Raw genomic sequence first — 17,397 nt, 5'->3', positions numbered from 1 at the left:
AAGGGACCGTATATATACCGATCGGAGCAGGTACGGGAACTTGCGAGAAACGGTCGCGGTCAGTTTCCCTCTAGCGGCAAGCATGGACAGTGCAGACACAAGCTATTGGAAGGAAGAATGATCGGTTTTAGAAAGAATTGTAATATGTGTTGAATCGAATGTTCTTCTCAGTTTTTGTAAAGTCTATGACTCAGCAAAAATCACTCACGTCAGGTTATGATATATTCTACTTTCCTACCAATGATATCACATTGCTCTGAATGTTGTTTCTCCTTGTAATATATAAAATTCAAACTAGTCAAAATGGAGTCATGTTTAAGGTCATTTTCATTAGGGAAACTTTACCAATTCATTTGGAATATTTACATAAAAATATACAAATTTTGTTTTCATTGATGGATTAAAATTCAATAAGTTCGCTTGCTGTATGTGAATAAAATAACGGCATGGGAGGAGATAATTTTTCTATCTAATACTGGCGTAAAATTTGTTACTTGAAAGTGGAAATTATTACGTTGACCTGATCGAAAACCAAATTTTGATACTCAGGTTCTAATAAAATTAGCGTTTGTAAGAAATAAGGTATGCAATTAAACACTCGCCATTCCCCTTTCATATTTTGTAATTGACTGATCTTATAAACAATTTGTAAATATAAGTTATACACTTGCATATATCACTTATCACAGAAATGTTCTATTTAAATGATTTTTAATCAGAGTTAAAAAAATAAAAATATGGAAAGTTTCACCGCAATTTGCTTTATATTTTACTTTTCTTTATTAAACGAACGATACTAATGCGACTAAAATAGTTGTTATTGAACTTCGATAAAAAGATAATTTTACAAATAACAACAATTATTTCAAAATAAATTATTAACAATGTATACGGTTAAACTTGCATATCGTATCAAATAAATAAGTGCGTAGAATAAGGTTTGTATTGATTAATTAACAATTTATCTCTCGATGATAACGCTGTCTGGGACAATATTCCACGATTATTTACGATAAATTTCTATTTACAATTTTATATCATATGTTGCATCAAATTTAATACACCAATAACATACCAAGAGTACATATTTGTTAATAATTTATCTAATGATTAATATTGATAACCTGCTCTATAACGGGGTCTCCGATATAAACAAATATTGATGACCGAAATAATATTTTCAAACGTTTGAAGTTCCAGGACTTGCAAATCATCCGTTATGAAATTTATAGCTATGCTAATATAAATATTACAAAAAACTAATTGATTTAATTAATTGTGAATTCATATAAGTTTAGTTAATTTGAATCGATTGAAGTAATTAATTTTAATAATTTTTACTCGAAACCTTGTGATTAATTATGCTATAATCTCCTTTTCTGAAGAATGTAAAAGCTTTTTAACTCTTAATTGGCAAACAGAATTTTTATTTGTTCGATTTTTGACAAAAATTCTTGTAGTTTTTACACAAGAAGCAAGAAAGTAATTAATTTTCTTTACCCGTAGTCCCGTTTTGACAATGTTTTTAGTTTTCTCATTCAAGAATTAAAAAATTCCTCGGGTACCTATAAGACAAACTATTATCCTTCTTTTGTAAAAACGAAAGAAAACCAAATTTACCCAATTATTGTTTACTTTAAATTTAATTCTAAAATCTAGAAACTTCTTACAAAAAATCTCATGTTAAACGACAAGCTTAGCTTTCTTATTAAAAAACCAGAAAAAAATGTCCACAGTCAGTTACAAAAAGAGAAGAGAAAATCCTTGCACCGGGTTTCATTTTTTAAGGAAAATCTTGAGATTATATGCTCAGAGCTCGAGAAAGGTCAAGGATTTGACTAGACGTAGGAATTTTCCCAGAATTTCGCTACAAGCAAATTTAGCAGCGCCTTACCCCCCGTCTAAGGATCAGTTGCTGATCTCCTTGTTTTCTGTTGCAGAAAAATCGCTCTGGTCATTATCCTCACCAGAGCCGGTCTGGATTTGGATCCAAACGCCCTGAAGAGGTTAAAAGTCACCGTACCGAAACTCGGTCTAATTCCATGGCTCGTCGAGGCGATTGTGGTAGCTACGCTGACAAAATATCTGCTTGGTTTGCCCTGGATATGGGGTTTCCTGCTTGGGAGTGTAGTAGCTGCCGTTTCACCGGCTGTCGTAGTGCCCTGTCTCTTCAGGTTACGTGCCAAGGGTTACGGAGTTGCCAAGGTGAGATTAAACGATCACTTTAAACATTTCCAGCTCAGTCGTGTGTTTTCTTACACGACCCACTCGGTTGGTACTTGAGCTCTCGTTCGCGAAGGCAAACTTTCGCTCTGAAAAATTTGTCCGTATTCAAATCACGAATATTGAAAACGAAAGAATTATTTCATACTAACGGATTTTCATTTCCGTTCAATTTATAGAGAGTCTAAAAGTTTGATCTTATATGTTGCACTTGTTTTACTTGTGCATCGTAACTCGATTCTTTGAGCAGATGGTTTCCTTTTCTGATATTGAAACATACTGGAAGGGCCAGGCCTAGTACTCTGATTTCTCGTAAATTATTAATACGTTTTGTTTATATTTTACGATGCATTGCTTTCGCGTGAAATGCGTGATGTAGGTGCTGAATCAACCTCCATAAATCCTAGTAGTGTCTCCTATATTTTCCCGAATTATGACAAAAACAGCATCAATGTCTTTTTTGTATTAAAATGGACCAGAGTTCCATTGGAAACTTGATATGAAAATTATGCTTATTGTGAGTTTCATTACTAATCTCGCGTGACCTTAAACATTATTGAATTATGTGTCGTTGAATTCGTCATTTCTTATCTAATAAAATATCAACAGAGAAGTACCATATTGTCACTTTTTTAAAAATCCAATTTATTTTGAAATAACGTTCGTAAGATGAAAATAGAAATGTTACTTTCAATCCTATACCTGGTGTTAATTCCTATACCTTTATCTCATACAATGGGAAGATGTTATTTCGAAAGACATTAATCTGTAGATATCTCGTTCAAACAATCTCCTTGATATTACCTAATAAAAATCATCTGGAGCATTTTTTTAGTCTTATGTTTCAACACTAGTTATAATCTTTTTTGAAAAGAAAAATAATATCTCCAAATGCATATAAACATAAAATAGGAACGTAATAAAGTTTGTCAATATTTATACTCTACCTATTATTTTATATTTATTTCCATTTGTGTATACGATTTTTTCTTAAAGCACTCACACATAGACTCGAACATTAAGACTACACATGTATGTGCATACTTGAGATGATTCTTATCAGGGAAGTAATTCTCGCGAACAAGTATGAACCTAAATCCTTATTTTTTTAAGTATTAACTTCTTATCTACGAAGTTCGAAATCGTTAATATTCGACGATTCTCGGAAAAAGTTTGCCAACTTTCAAATAATTCTACAACAATTCTTCAAAACTCTGAAACTCTTTTATCCAAGTTGTTAATACTTCGTCCAAGTAATTGATACGACTGTAAAACAATTATAAAGAAAAACAGATCTTTGGAAGGATTCCGTACATCGCGAGCGTATTGTTTGACACAAGCATTAGATGCCTGACACAGAATTTCACGTGTCCAATTAGGTCCCTCTAAAACGCGATGCTTTTGCTCTTCGGGGCTGCATTCGTAAGTAATGCACTGAAGTTGAATCTGTTCGTCGCAGCGTGACACGCGGAACACCGTGCTAAACTTCTCGAAAGCGGCTCCTCGACACTAATTAAATTTCTTTTGAACACCGGTTTGCTCTGTCGGTGTAATTTCGCGTTTGCTCGGGACGCAATTGCGCGCGGCGAAACGCGAGAAAAATTCGCAACAAAGTTAAAGCAAAGAGAATTGCTTCATTGTGAATGGCGCCGCGTTCACATGGCTTAGTAGCATGTGTTGCTAAGAAATTTCCTTGGAAACGTATTTCGTACGCGATGTATTCTGCAACTTTATTTTAGACGATAGCAATAGTTTTCACTTTTCATTGCGCTGTTTGGACGAAATGTTTTTACTCGAATTCGTGTTTTTCAAAGTGGTGGAAATCTAGCGCTGGAAAAAGTAGGTTAACGTTATTTTCAGTTGTAAATTGACACGATCAAAACACAAAGTTGCTTCACTTGTTCTTGTTCCTTGATAGAAATTTGTTGAGTGAATTAGCATTTTAAATGTACCTACGAATAAGACAATTGAATGTTGTTTATTTTGAAAATGGTGTGTGCATTTGCTGTTAACGAAAATATGCTTTTACTTGGACAATGCAACGTTATTAATATTACTAAAATATGAAACAAGCATGTATCGATATTTTTTAATCGAGAGTAAATTATTATATGTCTTGAAAGAAGAAAATTTGATCTTTAAAAAATCACTTTTATAAAAGTGAATCAGTTTTTCTTTGATTATATGCAATTATTTATCTCAATTATATTTTAAATGATTACTATCACTTTGATGTAAATGAGTATTTTCATTTATATATGAGTGAAATTGTATTAATAGCAAGTAGTATCAGAATGTATAAACTGTTTCCCAAGTATGATTAAAGTAATTTGATTGTAATAGATTAAACGTAATTATGTAAAAGTAAGAATGCGAATCAAACTTTGTTATAAATACGCGTGTACATTACAGCAGTTTCTAATGAAGTTTCATTACGCATCTGTAAACCTTCTAATTATAATTTTAAAGTTTGTATTTGTACAGTTTTAATTTTTTCTTTACAATTACCAAATAATATTTTTATTATTTGTAATCTGCATCATATATTCTAACACTACTTTTGTCCTGTAAAGGACAATAAACGACACACAATTGTTTTGAAACGTTTATTTGAGATAAGAACGAACAAAACACATTTTTTACAACATATTTAGATTACGTATAAATGCCTTGTAACAGGGCTGACAATAATTGTTGAATTTTTCTGCATTCGTGTATTCGAATACTTTGGTGATTCTGTTATATTATTCGCAAAATATAATTCTTTTTGACAGTGTTCTTTAGTTCTTTAAGTTCATCGTACTTTCTTAAACTTTATTTTCATTTAAGGTATTTTATTAACGATTTTTGGTAGAATATTTATATTTTGATCACGAGAAACTAATACATTTATAGTAATGAATAATAGTATTTTAATACCTTTATTATAATAATGTTTGATTAATGGTATTTAAATATTCAAATATTCGAATCATGGTATTTGAATATCAAAGTATTCAAGTCATACTTTTTGAATAACTAAATATACGAATAATAGTTTGGAACCCTCGAATATTCTAGTATTCGAATATTTCAATAATGATACTCGAATAATCTTACTCAACTATTAAAAAATTCGAATAATCATCTCCAAACAATCAGATATCCGAAGCTTGTTTGTACATACAAACAACGTTCGATTATTAAATTTGTCGAATATTCTCCGTTCAACTTCGAAGCAGAGAAAGAAAATTCATGGGAGTTCATAATGCTACTCGAATAGTCTTACTCGACTATTCATGGGAGTTCATAATGCTACTCGAATAGTCTTACTCGATTATTCAAAAATTCGAATAATCATCTCCAAACAATCAGATATCCGAAGCTTGTTTGTACATACAAACAACGTTCGATTATTAAATTTGTCGAATATTCTCAGTTCAACTTCGAAGCAGAGAAAGAAAATTCATGGGAGTTCATAATGCTACTCGAATAGTCTTACTCGACTATTCATGGGAGTTCATAATGCTACTCGAATAGTCTTACTCGATTATTCAAAAATTCGAATAATCATCTCCAAACAATCAGATATCCGAAGCTTGTTTGTACATACAAACAACGTTCGATTATTAAATTTGTCGAATATTCTCAGTTCAACTTCGAAGCAGAGAAAACAAATTCATGGGAGTTCATAATGCTACTCGAATAGTCTTACTCGACTATTCATGGGAGTTCATAATGCTACTCGAATAGTCTTACTCGATTATTCAAAAATTCGAATAATCATCTCCAAACAATCAGATATCCGAAGCTTGTTTGTATACACAAACAACGCTCGATTATTAAATTTATCGAAGCTTCTCAGTTAAACCTCGAAACAGAGAAAGAAAGTTCATGGGAGGAAACTTTTCGCTCAGGAGACTCTAGTCTTGGAACACCGCACGGCGTCCAGTGAAATTAGTTTCAATACGGTCGAGGTGGTCCGATCTGTATTCTTTCGACACGGTCCACCGCGTCTCAATAATCGATGTGGAAAACGAACACAGCCGAAGAATGGCTAGCTTTATTCCGCCTGGACGAACGAAATAAGAGGACCGACTGCGGTTTGTCCGCGTGGTCGAGCTAGGTAAAATACGAAAATCGTGAAGAGGTAGCCCGAGCTCCGGGCCGAAACTCTCGGGGTACAAACCGATGACAATAAATTCAGCGAAAGGTACACTGCCGAATTAGATAGGATCGTTGGTTTAAGCAGCGCTTTGTAATTGCGGCGAGTTACAGCGGTTGCTGAATCCGGTGAAATCTCCGTGGACGGAGTCCACTGTGTTCAATTTAGGCGAAATTGGGAACGGCGAACGCGGAGGAATCGAGTGTAAGAATGTTAAGGTGGTCGGTAAGCTCCGGGACAGATTTAATTCCAAGAGATTTAAATTTATTGATTAAACTCTTATTCGAATCGTTGAAATCTGAAATTCTTCATTCGAATAATTATTAATCTCTCCAACGAAGAATATCATACGATACGACGATTATGGAAGATATAGAAATTGTAAAAGTTTCTGATTTTTATCTCTTTATTTTATACGTGCCCTGCTGTGATATTGTTGGTGCAAGAGTATGTTGGAAATTTTTGCTTTTCCTTTTACCGATTTAAGTATGCAAAAGAATCTTGATAAAGGAGTTACGTATTGTTTGGTGGTTTATTGAACTGCACAGTAAAGTTGGGTTAATTTTTTCTGGGTTGAGTTAATTATTTGTCCTCTTCGTGTGTAATCAAATTACGTAACAATTTGAATGAAAAATAATGTGAAAATAAAAGAAATGCTACTTGCAAAATTGTAGAAAATAATAAAATCGAAATTGAAATTTATATTTTCTAGGTTTCGTCAAATACTTTCGAAAGAATTAATTTATTCACATTGGAGGTACTATTTTGTTCACTTATAATTTCGAAATGCTTTTTTGTCGAGACGGGATTACAAAATTTATCGTTGTCCTCGTACGTAAGCCATGCACGAATACAAATGTTGCATAAGAGAAGGAGTGATAAAAATTTGAAAGTGATTTGGAAGCAGAAATATCTACAATTTTCGATAATAGAAGCATTAGAATAGTTCGTAAATTCTAACGTAATCTTAAACTTGAACAATTTTTAAGGTATCGGATAAATTTCATTGAAATTAGTGTAATTAAAAGTTTTACTCTTCCTGAAGAAAGTTCGATTCTAAGTTATACGACGAGTCATTGAAAACATCGAAGAGAAAAAATTGATAAGGAACGCCACTGAACTTCTACAAAGACCATTTCTTAAAATTGCTAAGGTATCGGAACTTTCAAGTAGTTTCGTACACAAACAGTTACGAAAAGCGAGCAAAGTACTTTTCTTTGCCTTTAGCAAAGTTTTCCTAATAAAAGCAAAATTGGCTGTAACGAAACATAAGAAAATTAATTGACGGACACCTTTTGAATTTGAAACTATCCTACTTAAAACTTCGTAAAGTCATAATCGCGTTGTTATCTATTTTAAATATTAAGATGAGAATCCTTAATTTCCTTAAAGTAAATTGATTTATAATATTTAATCATTTTAATTTTACTTCGCTTTCGAATGATATCCGGCTGCTCACACTACGTAACAAATAAAGTTGTTTAAATACCAGCTTTTCGGATAAAGGATTTATTTATATATATATATATATATATATATTAATGTTAATTTTGTAAACTGAGAAATTTGAACAGTACAAAATATCGAACATTTAGGAATTACTGAAATGATTTTTAACAATGTCCAGTATAAGAACATAATAAATCGTAACTTGAAAATAATTAAAAAAAATAAAAACTGATACAAAGGAAAGAAAGTTAACACGTAAAAATTCGTAATTACAATTTTTAAAAGTAAATTTTAGCAAAATGGCATAAAATATTCGTATTTGAAATATACTTCATTTGAACCCTAAGATTCGTTATATTCAGTAGATAGAGTTAGAGGAAAATTAAAAAATTCATTTGTTTTGAATAATTTAGTAGAGGAAATTTTAATAACTCCGAAGATTTAACACTTCTTTCTTCAAAAATTTCAAACTTCTCCTCACTTCTTCAAACAAATTTACCGAGCAAAATATGTATTCGATAATTCTTCACTATTTTCATGTTTAAATGAATATATAATTTTTGAATTTAAAAGTGAAACAAAAAATAATACGCATAAAAATAAATGATGTTTTGATAAAACCGATATATTTTGCAAAATTTGTTTAATTTAGAACGGTCAACAATGCAATTGTATTTCCATGCAGTTTTAAGTAGACTGGTCTCAAATTCAAAGGATCTCTCTTCATTTTCCTCGAATTAGATAGGATTAAAGTTCGAACAACGTTTCGTAATTGCGGAAGATTACAGTAGCGGCTGGATTTAACTAGATCTTTATCGATGAAATTTACTATACACCAACATTGTACCCAGCTATTATGTGGACGCTTGTAATGACTACTTTCATATGGAAAACTGAAATTAAAAATTAGAAATTATTCGTAAAACGAAACCAATTATGAAAATTTATTACAATTGCTAATAAAAATATTTAGAATTTTTATTTAAATTAGACTGCCTTTAAAAAATAATCTAACAATATTAAAGATAATACATTTATTGGTTTGTCTATTTTCTTGCTTTGACACAATATAAATTTAAGACTCTGTTAATTTCTTTTTCAATACATAGTTCCCATACGAAGAAATATGTATGTATGCATATCCGAGTGTAGAGAATAATTTTCCATTTGTACTCATTGCATTAAACAATATAAAGGTAATAAATGTAACTTCGTAATTTTCAAAAATGGATCACTTATTGTCGAGTATTACCTGTAACTTGTCAAAATGCATTATATTCTCTGAAAATAAGCTATATTCTTGATGAGGAAATTAAAGAATCAAACCCAATTTAAACCCTTTTATGTAAAACCTATCGAAAATATAGCTGATGAACATAATAAATATTCACAAGGTACCCTTTGTTCAGAAGGCGAATCCTTGGCTCCTATGCTGCAGTTCTTATTAACAATCGTATTCATCTCGAACGGAACGTGTAAATTTCCATAAATGGACGATTCTGTACCGCTGGCGTCCGACCATAACGATCCGTAACTACTTAATACAACTTCGGACACTTATTAGCACCAATCCGGCTCTCTGTAACCACGTGATAGCGAGCTTAATCTACGTTTGCTGCTATCTCGCAAATTTCGAACAAATCTGTGTAAGTTTCGTGTAAAATGATAAACAATGAATAACGTCGCAATAAATTAATTCATTCAAAGCGGTTAAATTTCCAACGTAATCTCAAATAATTTATTCAAAAGAACGTAAAAATGATTTATTATTCTACGTTCTTGTTATTTATTTTACGACAACAATAGAAAACGTATAATTCTTTTCAGAAAATTGTTGAATAATATTATATATACTGGTATAGTAATGAAACAATCATACAACGAAGTTCTGGAAAGTACATAATAGAAGACAATGTTTATATCGGTAGTACATAGTACTATAATATAAACAGTCATATAATAATGTAGTAAAAGTAATTTACTTTCATAGTAACAATGGAGACTCAAGGAATAGAACAGTTTTATTTACCATTGAGTTAATTGCTGTCATTTTGTTGTTTTCTGTTTGTCGTGTAGTAAATTTTAGGATACTGTTTGAGGAAACAAACTTAATAGAAGCTTTTGTGCAAAGTAGTCAATTTCTGCTACCGTAGAAGGTATTACACGAGATAGGTAGTCACGAGAGATATATTGAAAATCGCTAGCTGTCAGGAGGTTACTAAGGGAGGGTCCACTCGAGAATGTGGGGAGAACCACTTGACCTTAGAAACGTCTAAATTTCTGCTCCCCATTATGGTGAAACATCTCCGTTGTGTGGAAAATAATCAAACCGATCTTGGACGATAGTTCCGCATAGAATATCTCAAAATTGCAACGGTAAAATTAATTACAAGAATTTGTAACAAGAGATGACTATATCAATATCTATTTAAAATATATTAACGTTGCTTTATTTCAAATTTGTTAACAAATACAAGATTCGTAACGTTATTTTTTTGATTCTTAGAGCAATACGAGAGTGATCTCGATCCTCGCGAATAAAAAAATCTATATTAAGTTAATTAATCAACATCTATCTATTGCAGCCAATAACTCTATGAAACGTACACGTAACAATATAGATAGACGTATGCTAGAACTATTCTACCAGAAAAAACGTACTCTCTCGCCGTAATAGACCACGGGGGAAATCACCCTTTCGCAGATTCAAATCGTTTCTTGCGAGCGTGGTACAAAACGAAAATAATTTCATGCGTATTCGAACATCCTATAGCGCAAGCGAAGAAGATCGATGCGATACTATTTGAACAAGGAATCTGTGTAGTTCAAGGTTCTTCGTCGTATATATTTTAACCACAAGAGACGATGGACATACCCTGATACTGTGTCACGAATCGAGAAATATATTTCGAGCGTAAATTAGTAGTCCACAGGTAGACGTATTACTTGCACACATTTGAACGATTAATAAGATGTCACGAGTTTCTGCGTACTTGAAGCGTGCAACTCGTTTCGACGAGGGCACCTCATCAACTTGTGGTCTACATTACATTTCCTACTCGTTATCGGGGTATATTGAGAAATAACGAACTTATCGAACAAGATTGCCCTCCATTCTGATGAACGTTCCACACTGTGTCTAAAGATTGTTATCGAAGAGTGACGTATTCAAAGTTATTTGATCCGGTAACCGTGTACTCAACATTCTTATTGTAAACTTACTCCCTCGCGAGACACTTTCAATGTACGAACTTTATTAACAGATCTTGGCCTTTTCGAAAAATCTTCAGACTTAACAATTTATCACCTGTCGTGAGCTGCCTCGGAAAGTTATCGACTGAAGCAGCTAGTACACTGACTGAAATCCTGGAGTTTACGTGACACCGTAAATAGACACTTCACCTCACGGAAAACCTATTCTCTGAAGGAGTCACACCATCTGGTGCACTGGGCGAAGAATGGACCGGTCAATCGTTTGAAAATCAAAGCATACTCTTTCTTCGTACACTCTACAGAGAACTATCCTGGAGGTAGTTTCTGTGAAAGAATCATTCGTCTAATTTTAGAATCCCTTCGTCATTCGTGAACACTCTTTTAATGATCAATCAGACTGCAAGATTGATCGGAATGTGGGTCCGTTTTATGTCGGATCATTCGGTAATTTAACCCCAAATTGGCAGGATAAGATCAATAGAACTCATACTTTTCTTCGAAACTTTGGGTACTCCGTCATCCGCTTGTTGCCGAACTTCGAACGAAGCGTTAAACGATTAATACACCAAGAATTGTAAATTGAATTGAACTTACGTCAAAAACATGCACGAGTACTCTGCTGGATGAATGTCCTTATATTTTATCAGCTTTTTCAATTAACTTTTGAACTTATAGAAGCTAAGAGATTATACATTGATTGATGTCTACTTGAGATTATATTATGTACTATCAATCGTAATTAACTAATAAAACTTTAGCGATAAAGAATATTATAGATTTGTAATTTGTAAAGATCATTTCAAGTTTAATACAATTTTTATAAATAGAATGTTATATCTTTCGACGAGGTGCATAATTCAATCTTGAGTCAATTCGAAGCCAGAAAACTACATATTATCAAAAGGTATGACACTATAAAGTTTCCTTGACAGCAATTTTCAGATAATATTCTCAGAAGGTTTTTCTCCTACGAAGAAATAGAAATAATTTTCTATTTTTATATATTCGTTCAACTTTACTCTCTTGCTTGAATCACGTACACTACACATCACGTACACTAATGTCCTCGTTAAATTTTTTCTTATATGCACTCTAATCTACTCAATCACATAAAGGTCACAATGTTTATAATATTCGTGGTTACCTCATCGTACAAATTACCAACAAGAAATAATATTATTGGACGAAATTATTTTAAAATTATTTTCAATGAATTGGTAAGGTTATCACAGCGAAAGCAAGTCCAAACGCAACCGTGTTTGGATTATTTTTATTTATTTGTACTATGTGAACAGTGTCGAATAATTTTTGCTTAATTTTACGAAGGCTGACTAAAACATTTGACCCAAGATAACACGCAAATTCTTCTAAGAATGATCTTTCTTTCTCCTTAGAATACTTGTAAATTTTTAAAAATGATTGGAGTACTGTGTAATTAAATATAGTTTAATCGAGCTTGTGTTTAGGCCTGTTTTCACCGGAAAAATCTTGCCAATCTATCGATAGCATTTTACTCTCGTATCTTTACTCTCGTAAAGATATATCCAATGAAATATATAAAAACTGTTATTTTGCATAAACGATTGACACATTGTTATGCACGGTATCGTCTTACAGTTTCGGCCACCAAGTGTATGTAATACGAGACTCGTCGTTAATTCATGGTATGAGTAATACTATCCCGCTTTCAAGTTAATGGATAGTCCCGATTTTGTCACTTATTCTAGACATTCAAATTTATTTAGAAACTTAAATTTAAATAGACGGACCTATTAGGATTGAAGTGTGAAAGTTGGGAACGCCAAGAGCAACTAAACCTTCACTTCTTAAAAATACTCCTATTTATTTCACAACACATCTAGACTGTCTTATTGCTATACGCGTGACCACGGCACTGATAAACGGAACTCTAGCTCGAACTGAACTCCACTGTGTCGAACTCTAATCTCTCGCGTCCTTAAAACTAGTAGGAAAAGACGAAAACAGATGTAGGGTAGCAAAAGATAGAAAATAGAACAAGAAAGGACAGTGGGGAAAATCAAAGGAAATCAAGGAAAGCGACAAGAAACTCTGGAAACTGCCACTCATTTGCTCTCGCGTAAGTCTGATTGCCACATGTTTGCATCCAAGACCGTTCGAGAGCGAAACGAGGAATTACTAAAACTGAGAAACAAAAAGCAGGAAACATAAAAGAGCAGAATACCAGAAAAGTGAAAGTATAGGAGAAAGTAAAGGAACTAACATCTACTCTGATATACTAGGTTGTTCAATAAGTTTTGTTGTTTTTTCGATTGCAAAAAGAACTACGACAGTTCAAGTTTGAAGAACTGTAAATATACGAACGAGTCGACAAATTTACATGAAAATTCACACGTGTTCATCGAACAGTAGTATCATCTTTAGAAAAATAAAACGACGAACCTAATAGCTCCATTTCTTATCGAACGACAAAATTTATTGAGCAACCTATTACTCTAGGTATTTGTGATTACTACTGAAACAACGAACAAGGGATATGCTGGGAACGTCAAGATGCCACAAAATTCTTACATGGTACAAGATAAAGAGTCTGTTCAATGAGACGAGTCAGCAGATGTAAACAAATACAAGACAAGACTTCCAGGAATTTCCGCGAATTGAAATTTTCAAATGAATTTCTGAACTTTTGCTAAAAATTTCGTTGATTTCGAGACTTTGGTATCAGGGGCACATGATATGCAAGGAAGTGGCACGATATCGCGGATTCTTAGAAATGACGTAAAATACCGAGAATTTCCGCGGATTGAGATTTTGCGGGATTTTCGAACGAATTTCTGAACTCTTGCCAGACTTTTGTCGATTTTGGACTTTGGTATCAGGAGAATATTATATTCGAAGAGGTACTCCTATTTGGCAGATTCTTAGAAGTGACGTCGTTTCCAAAAATTTTCGGCAAATGTAGTTTAGAGGGACATTCGATAGAATTTTTGTACTTTTGTTAAAGTTTTCCCCCGATTTTTGAACTTTGGTATCAGGAGTACGTAATAGTCGTGGAGGTATTGTTTTAGGTAGTCTTAGCAATATCATAGGATCGGGTTAAGGAAATGGAAGTAAATAATAGGCAAAAAGAAAGCTTCTGTTGTTACAGGAAATGAATTTATTCAAAGGCATCGTTACATCCGAAATACAATTGCATTCTTTCGTCACATTATCATACTCAAACTTTCAAACGCATTGTAAAAATGTTGTTCCTTAAATTATTCAATTGTTTCTCTATATATTAACTAACTATTCTAAATTCGCAGCCAATTAGCTCGGTGCTACTCGCAACGAATAATCATTGATCGTCGCGAGTAATACCGATTACCAGGTCTCACCACGTGGAGGTTGCTGCGAGTGGAGACCCGGAGAGAGATAGATGGAATCAAAGTTCCATCGATCTCCCTCGATACGCATTACAAACGAAATTACTAAACTCCAGAGATAGAAGGAAACAATGTTCCTTCGATCTCCTCGTTTAGTTCTGCCAAGCAATTACATTATGGAAAAATGAGGCAAAATTGGGAAAGACGCGACACGAACCGTGCGGTTGATCCTACTAGGTCTATCCCGTTTCTCTTCAGTGGGTCCGATTCCAGAGAAAACGAGCGACGCCATCCACTCCCCTAGAGGAGTGCCCCGTTTCTCCATCTTTACGACGAGAGGGTCTTATTTTGGCGGCTTTCGCAGGGACCGGCAAAAATGCCTGCTCCTGTGCTCGCAACATGTCCCCTCTAGAAGCAGACACACCGGAAGAGACGGCGATAGACCGTTCGGACCACCTACACGGCCGGCCACTTGCTTGTACAAAAAGCAGTGGTGACCGGACTGAGGAACGAGGAAGCGAGCAAAATTAAGCTAAAGATTGGATAATTGCTTCGCAGAACACACTTAAAACTAACTTATTCTAACTGCAGAGATAGAAGGAATCAATGTTCCTTCGATCTCCTCGTTTAATTCTGCCGAGCAATTACATAATCGAAAAATGAGGCAAAATTGGGGAATACGCGACGCGAACCGTGGAGTTGGTCCTACTAGCTCGGTCCCGTTTCCCCTCAGTGGGCCCGATTCTCAAGGAAATGCGCGACGCCGTCCACTCCTTGGAGTGCCCCGTTTCTCCCAACTCCGCAGCCAGGAGCCACGCAGAGCGTGGACCTGTCTCACGGAGGATGACGAAGAGAGGGTCTTGTGGCACTAGGGCTTCCGCAGGGACCGGTGCGAACACCTGCCCCTGTGTTCGCTGCATATTCTCTCTCAAAGCGGACGCACCAGAAGAGACGGCGATCGAGGGTTCGGTCCACCTCCACGGCCGGTCACTTGCTTATGCAACAAGCAGAGGTGGCCGGACTGAGAAACGAGCAAGCGAGCAAAAGTAAGCTAAAGATTGGATAATTGCTCGGCAGATCACAAATGTTCGTACATGGTGGCCTTAAAACTAATTTATTCTAAGTTAACTAAAGATCCCACGGTGGATGCGACGAGAAAGTCCTCTTGTTCCTACCTAAGAGTAACGTAAAGTCAAGACATGATAGTAAATAGGAATGATAAAAATAACCATGGAAAAACAAGTACAAATTAAAATCGGAGAACAAATAAAGTAAATTGAAGAACGAAAAAAATGAAAAAAATAAAAAGGATTAAGTGAGTGGTCGCCAGTACTGACCACCCCCTACCAGGAGTCAGTACCGGTTACCAAGAGTGGGGGCCCCCCTTCCAGATACCTAAAATCGAAAAATCGAGAGATCCGTCCACCTCGGAGGCTCCCTCTGAAATGAAATTTTCGTTAACCGGCGGCTCCTTATATACCCTCATGAAGGTCACTTCCCTCACTCCGATCGTCTTTGTTCTATGTAACCGAAGATTTCAACAAATTTATGGCTTTTCAACCATTATTTATACCAGGACATTGTTAATAATTGTTTAAACTATAGTCCTACGACGGTTGTTAATAATTGTGATAAATAAACATCAAGATATAGCAAAATCTGCGAAGACGAACGGTTTCGGTGAATGCTTGTTCATTTCCGCGATTGTTATTAACATTTACGCACGTTCCCAATATTAATCGAACATTGTGCATCTTATTTATGCATTACAAATGATTAAATAACTTATAGAAATTGATTTTGATCGAAATTCGAAGTAAAAATTGTTTCGTAAAGTTTTAAAGCATGGAAAGTAATAATTGTCTATTTGGTACATTAATTTAACATTTGTTTAATTCTTATAATTTACACAATACGCGTAGAAGTTGCATTTCTTACTTGAACCCGACGAAATTCAATTAATCGCTTTTTTAGATAGAAAAATCTTCGTGATAAACACTTGTGAATCGATAATCGATACGTGTAGCCTTGACAATGTCGGTTGGACATCAATGACAACAATTCCATTGCGAATACAGAATATTTTAACGAAATGAAATTTTAAGCCATTATTTATACTAGGACATTGTTAATAAATATTTCATCAAAGGTCCTACGACGATTGTTAATAATTATGATAAATAAACGTCAAGATATTGCGAAATCTGCGAAAGCGAACGATTTCGGTGAATGTTTGTTGATTTCCACGATTGTTACTAACATTTATGCATGTTCCCAATATTAATCGAACAATGTGCATCTTATTTATTCATAACAAATGATTAAGTAACTTATAGAAATTGATTTTGATCGAGAATCGAAGTAAAAAGTGTTTCGTAAAGTTTTAAAGCATGGAAAGTAATAATTGTCTATTTGGTACATTAATTTAACATTTGTTTAATTCTTATAATTTACACAATACGCGTAGAAATTTCATTTTTTACTTAAAGGCGCCGAAATTTAATTAATCGCTTTTCTAGATAGAAAAATCATCGTGATGAACACTTGTGAATCGATAATCGATACGTGTAGTTTTGAGAATGTCAGTTGGATATCAACGAAAATTTCCTTCGCAAACAAAGAATATTTCAACGAAATGATATTTTAAGTCATTATTTATACTAGGACATTATTAATAATGGTTTAAAATACGGTCCTATGAGAGTTGCTATTTATCATGATAAATAAAAATCAAGTTATTCCGAAATCTGTAAAGGCGAATAATTCTAGTGATTCTTTGTTCCTCTACACGATTGTTATTAACATTTACGCATGTAATGTTATCTACGATATATGAATCTCCCTTTTTCTATCACATAAATTTGACACGAACGTTTCTTCATTGATACGTCTCGTTGAACCGAGTATAGTAATCGTAGATATACCGGAATTTTTTACTAACATTGTATTTAATTCCAAAAAACATACCTCAGTAATTACAGTAGACAATAAAATTATTATAAACACTTTGAAACTACTACATAT

At 33.9% G+C, this 17,397-nt stretch overlaps 1 protein-coding gene across 1 annotated transcript in view; it reads left to right on the top strand.

Moving 5' to 3' along the window:
• The window catches only part of Nha1 (Na[+]/H[+] hydrogen antiporter 1), a 167,842-nt gene that overhangs the window by 60,995 nt on the left and 89,450 nt on the right, over nt 1-17,397 (top strand). Inside the window, exon 3 of the mRNA XM_076321307.1 lies at nt 1,941-2,205. Within this exon, the coding sequence (XP_076177422.1) occupies nt 1,941-2,205 (265 nt within the window). The remainder of the gene's footprint in view (nt 1-1,940; nt 2,206-17,397) is intronic.

This window comes from Ptiloglossa arizonensis, chromosome 10 (genome assembly GCF_051014685.1).
Source record: "Ptiloglossa arizonensis isolate GNS036 chromosome 10, iyPtiAriz1_principal, whole genome shotgun sequence".
NCBI classification, from domain to species: Eukaryota; Metazoa; Arthropoda; class Insecta; order Hymenoptera; family Colletidae; genus Ptiloglossa; species Ptiloglossa arizonensis.
Note: the sequence above shows the minus strand (reverse complement) of the source record. Positions and strands in the feature narration are given on the sequence as shown.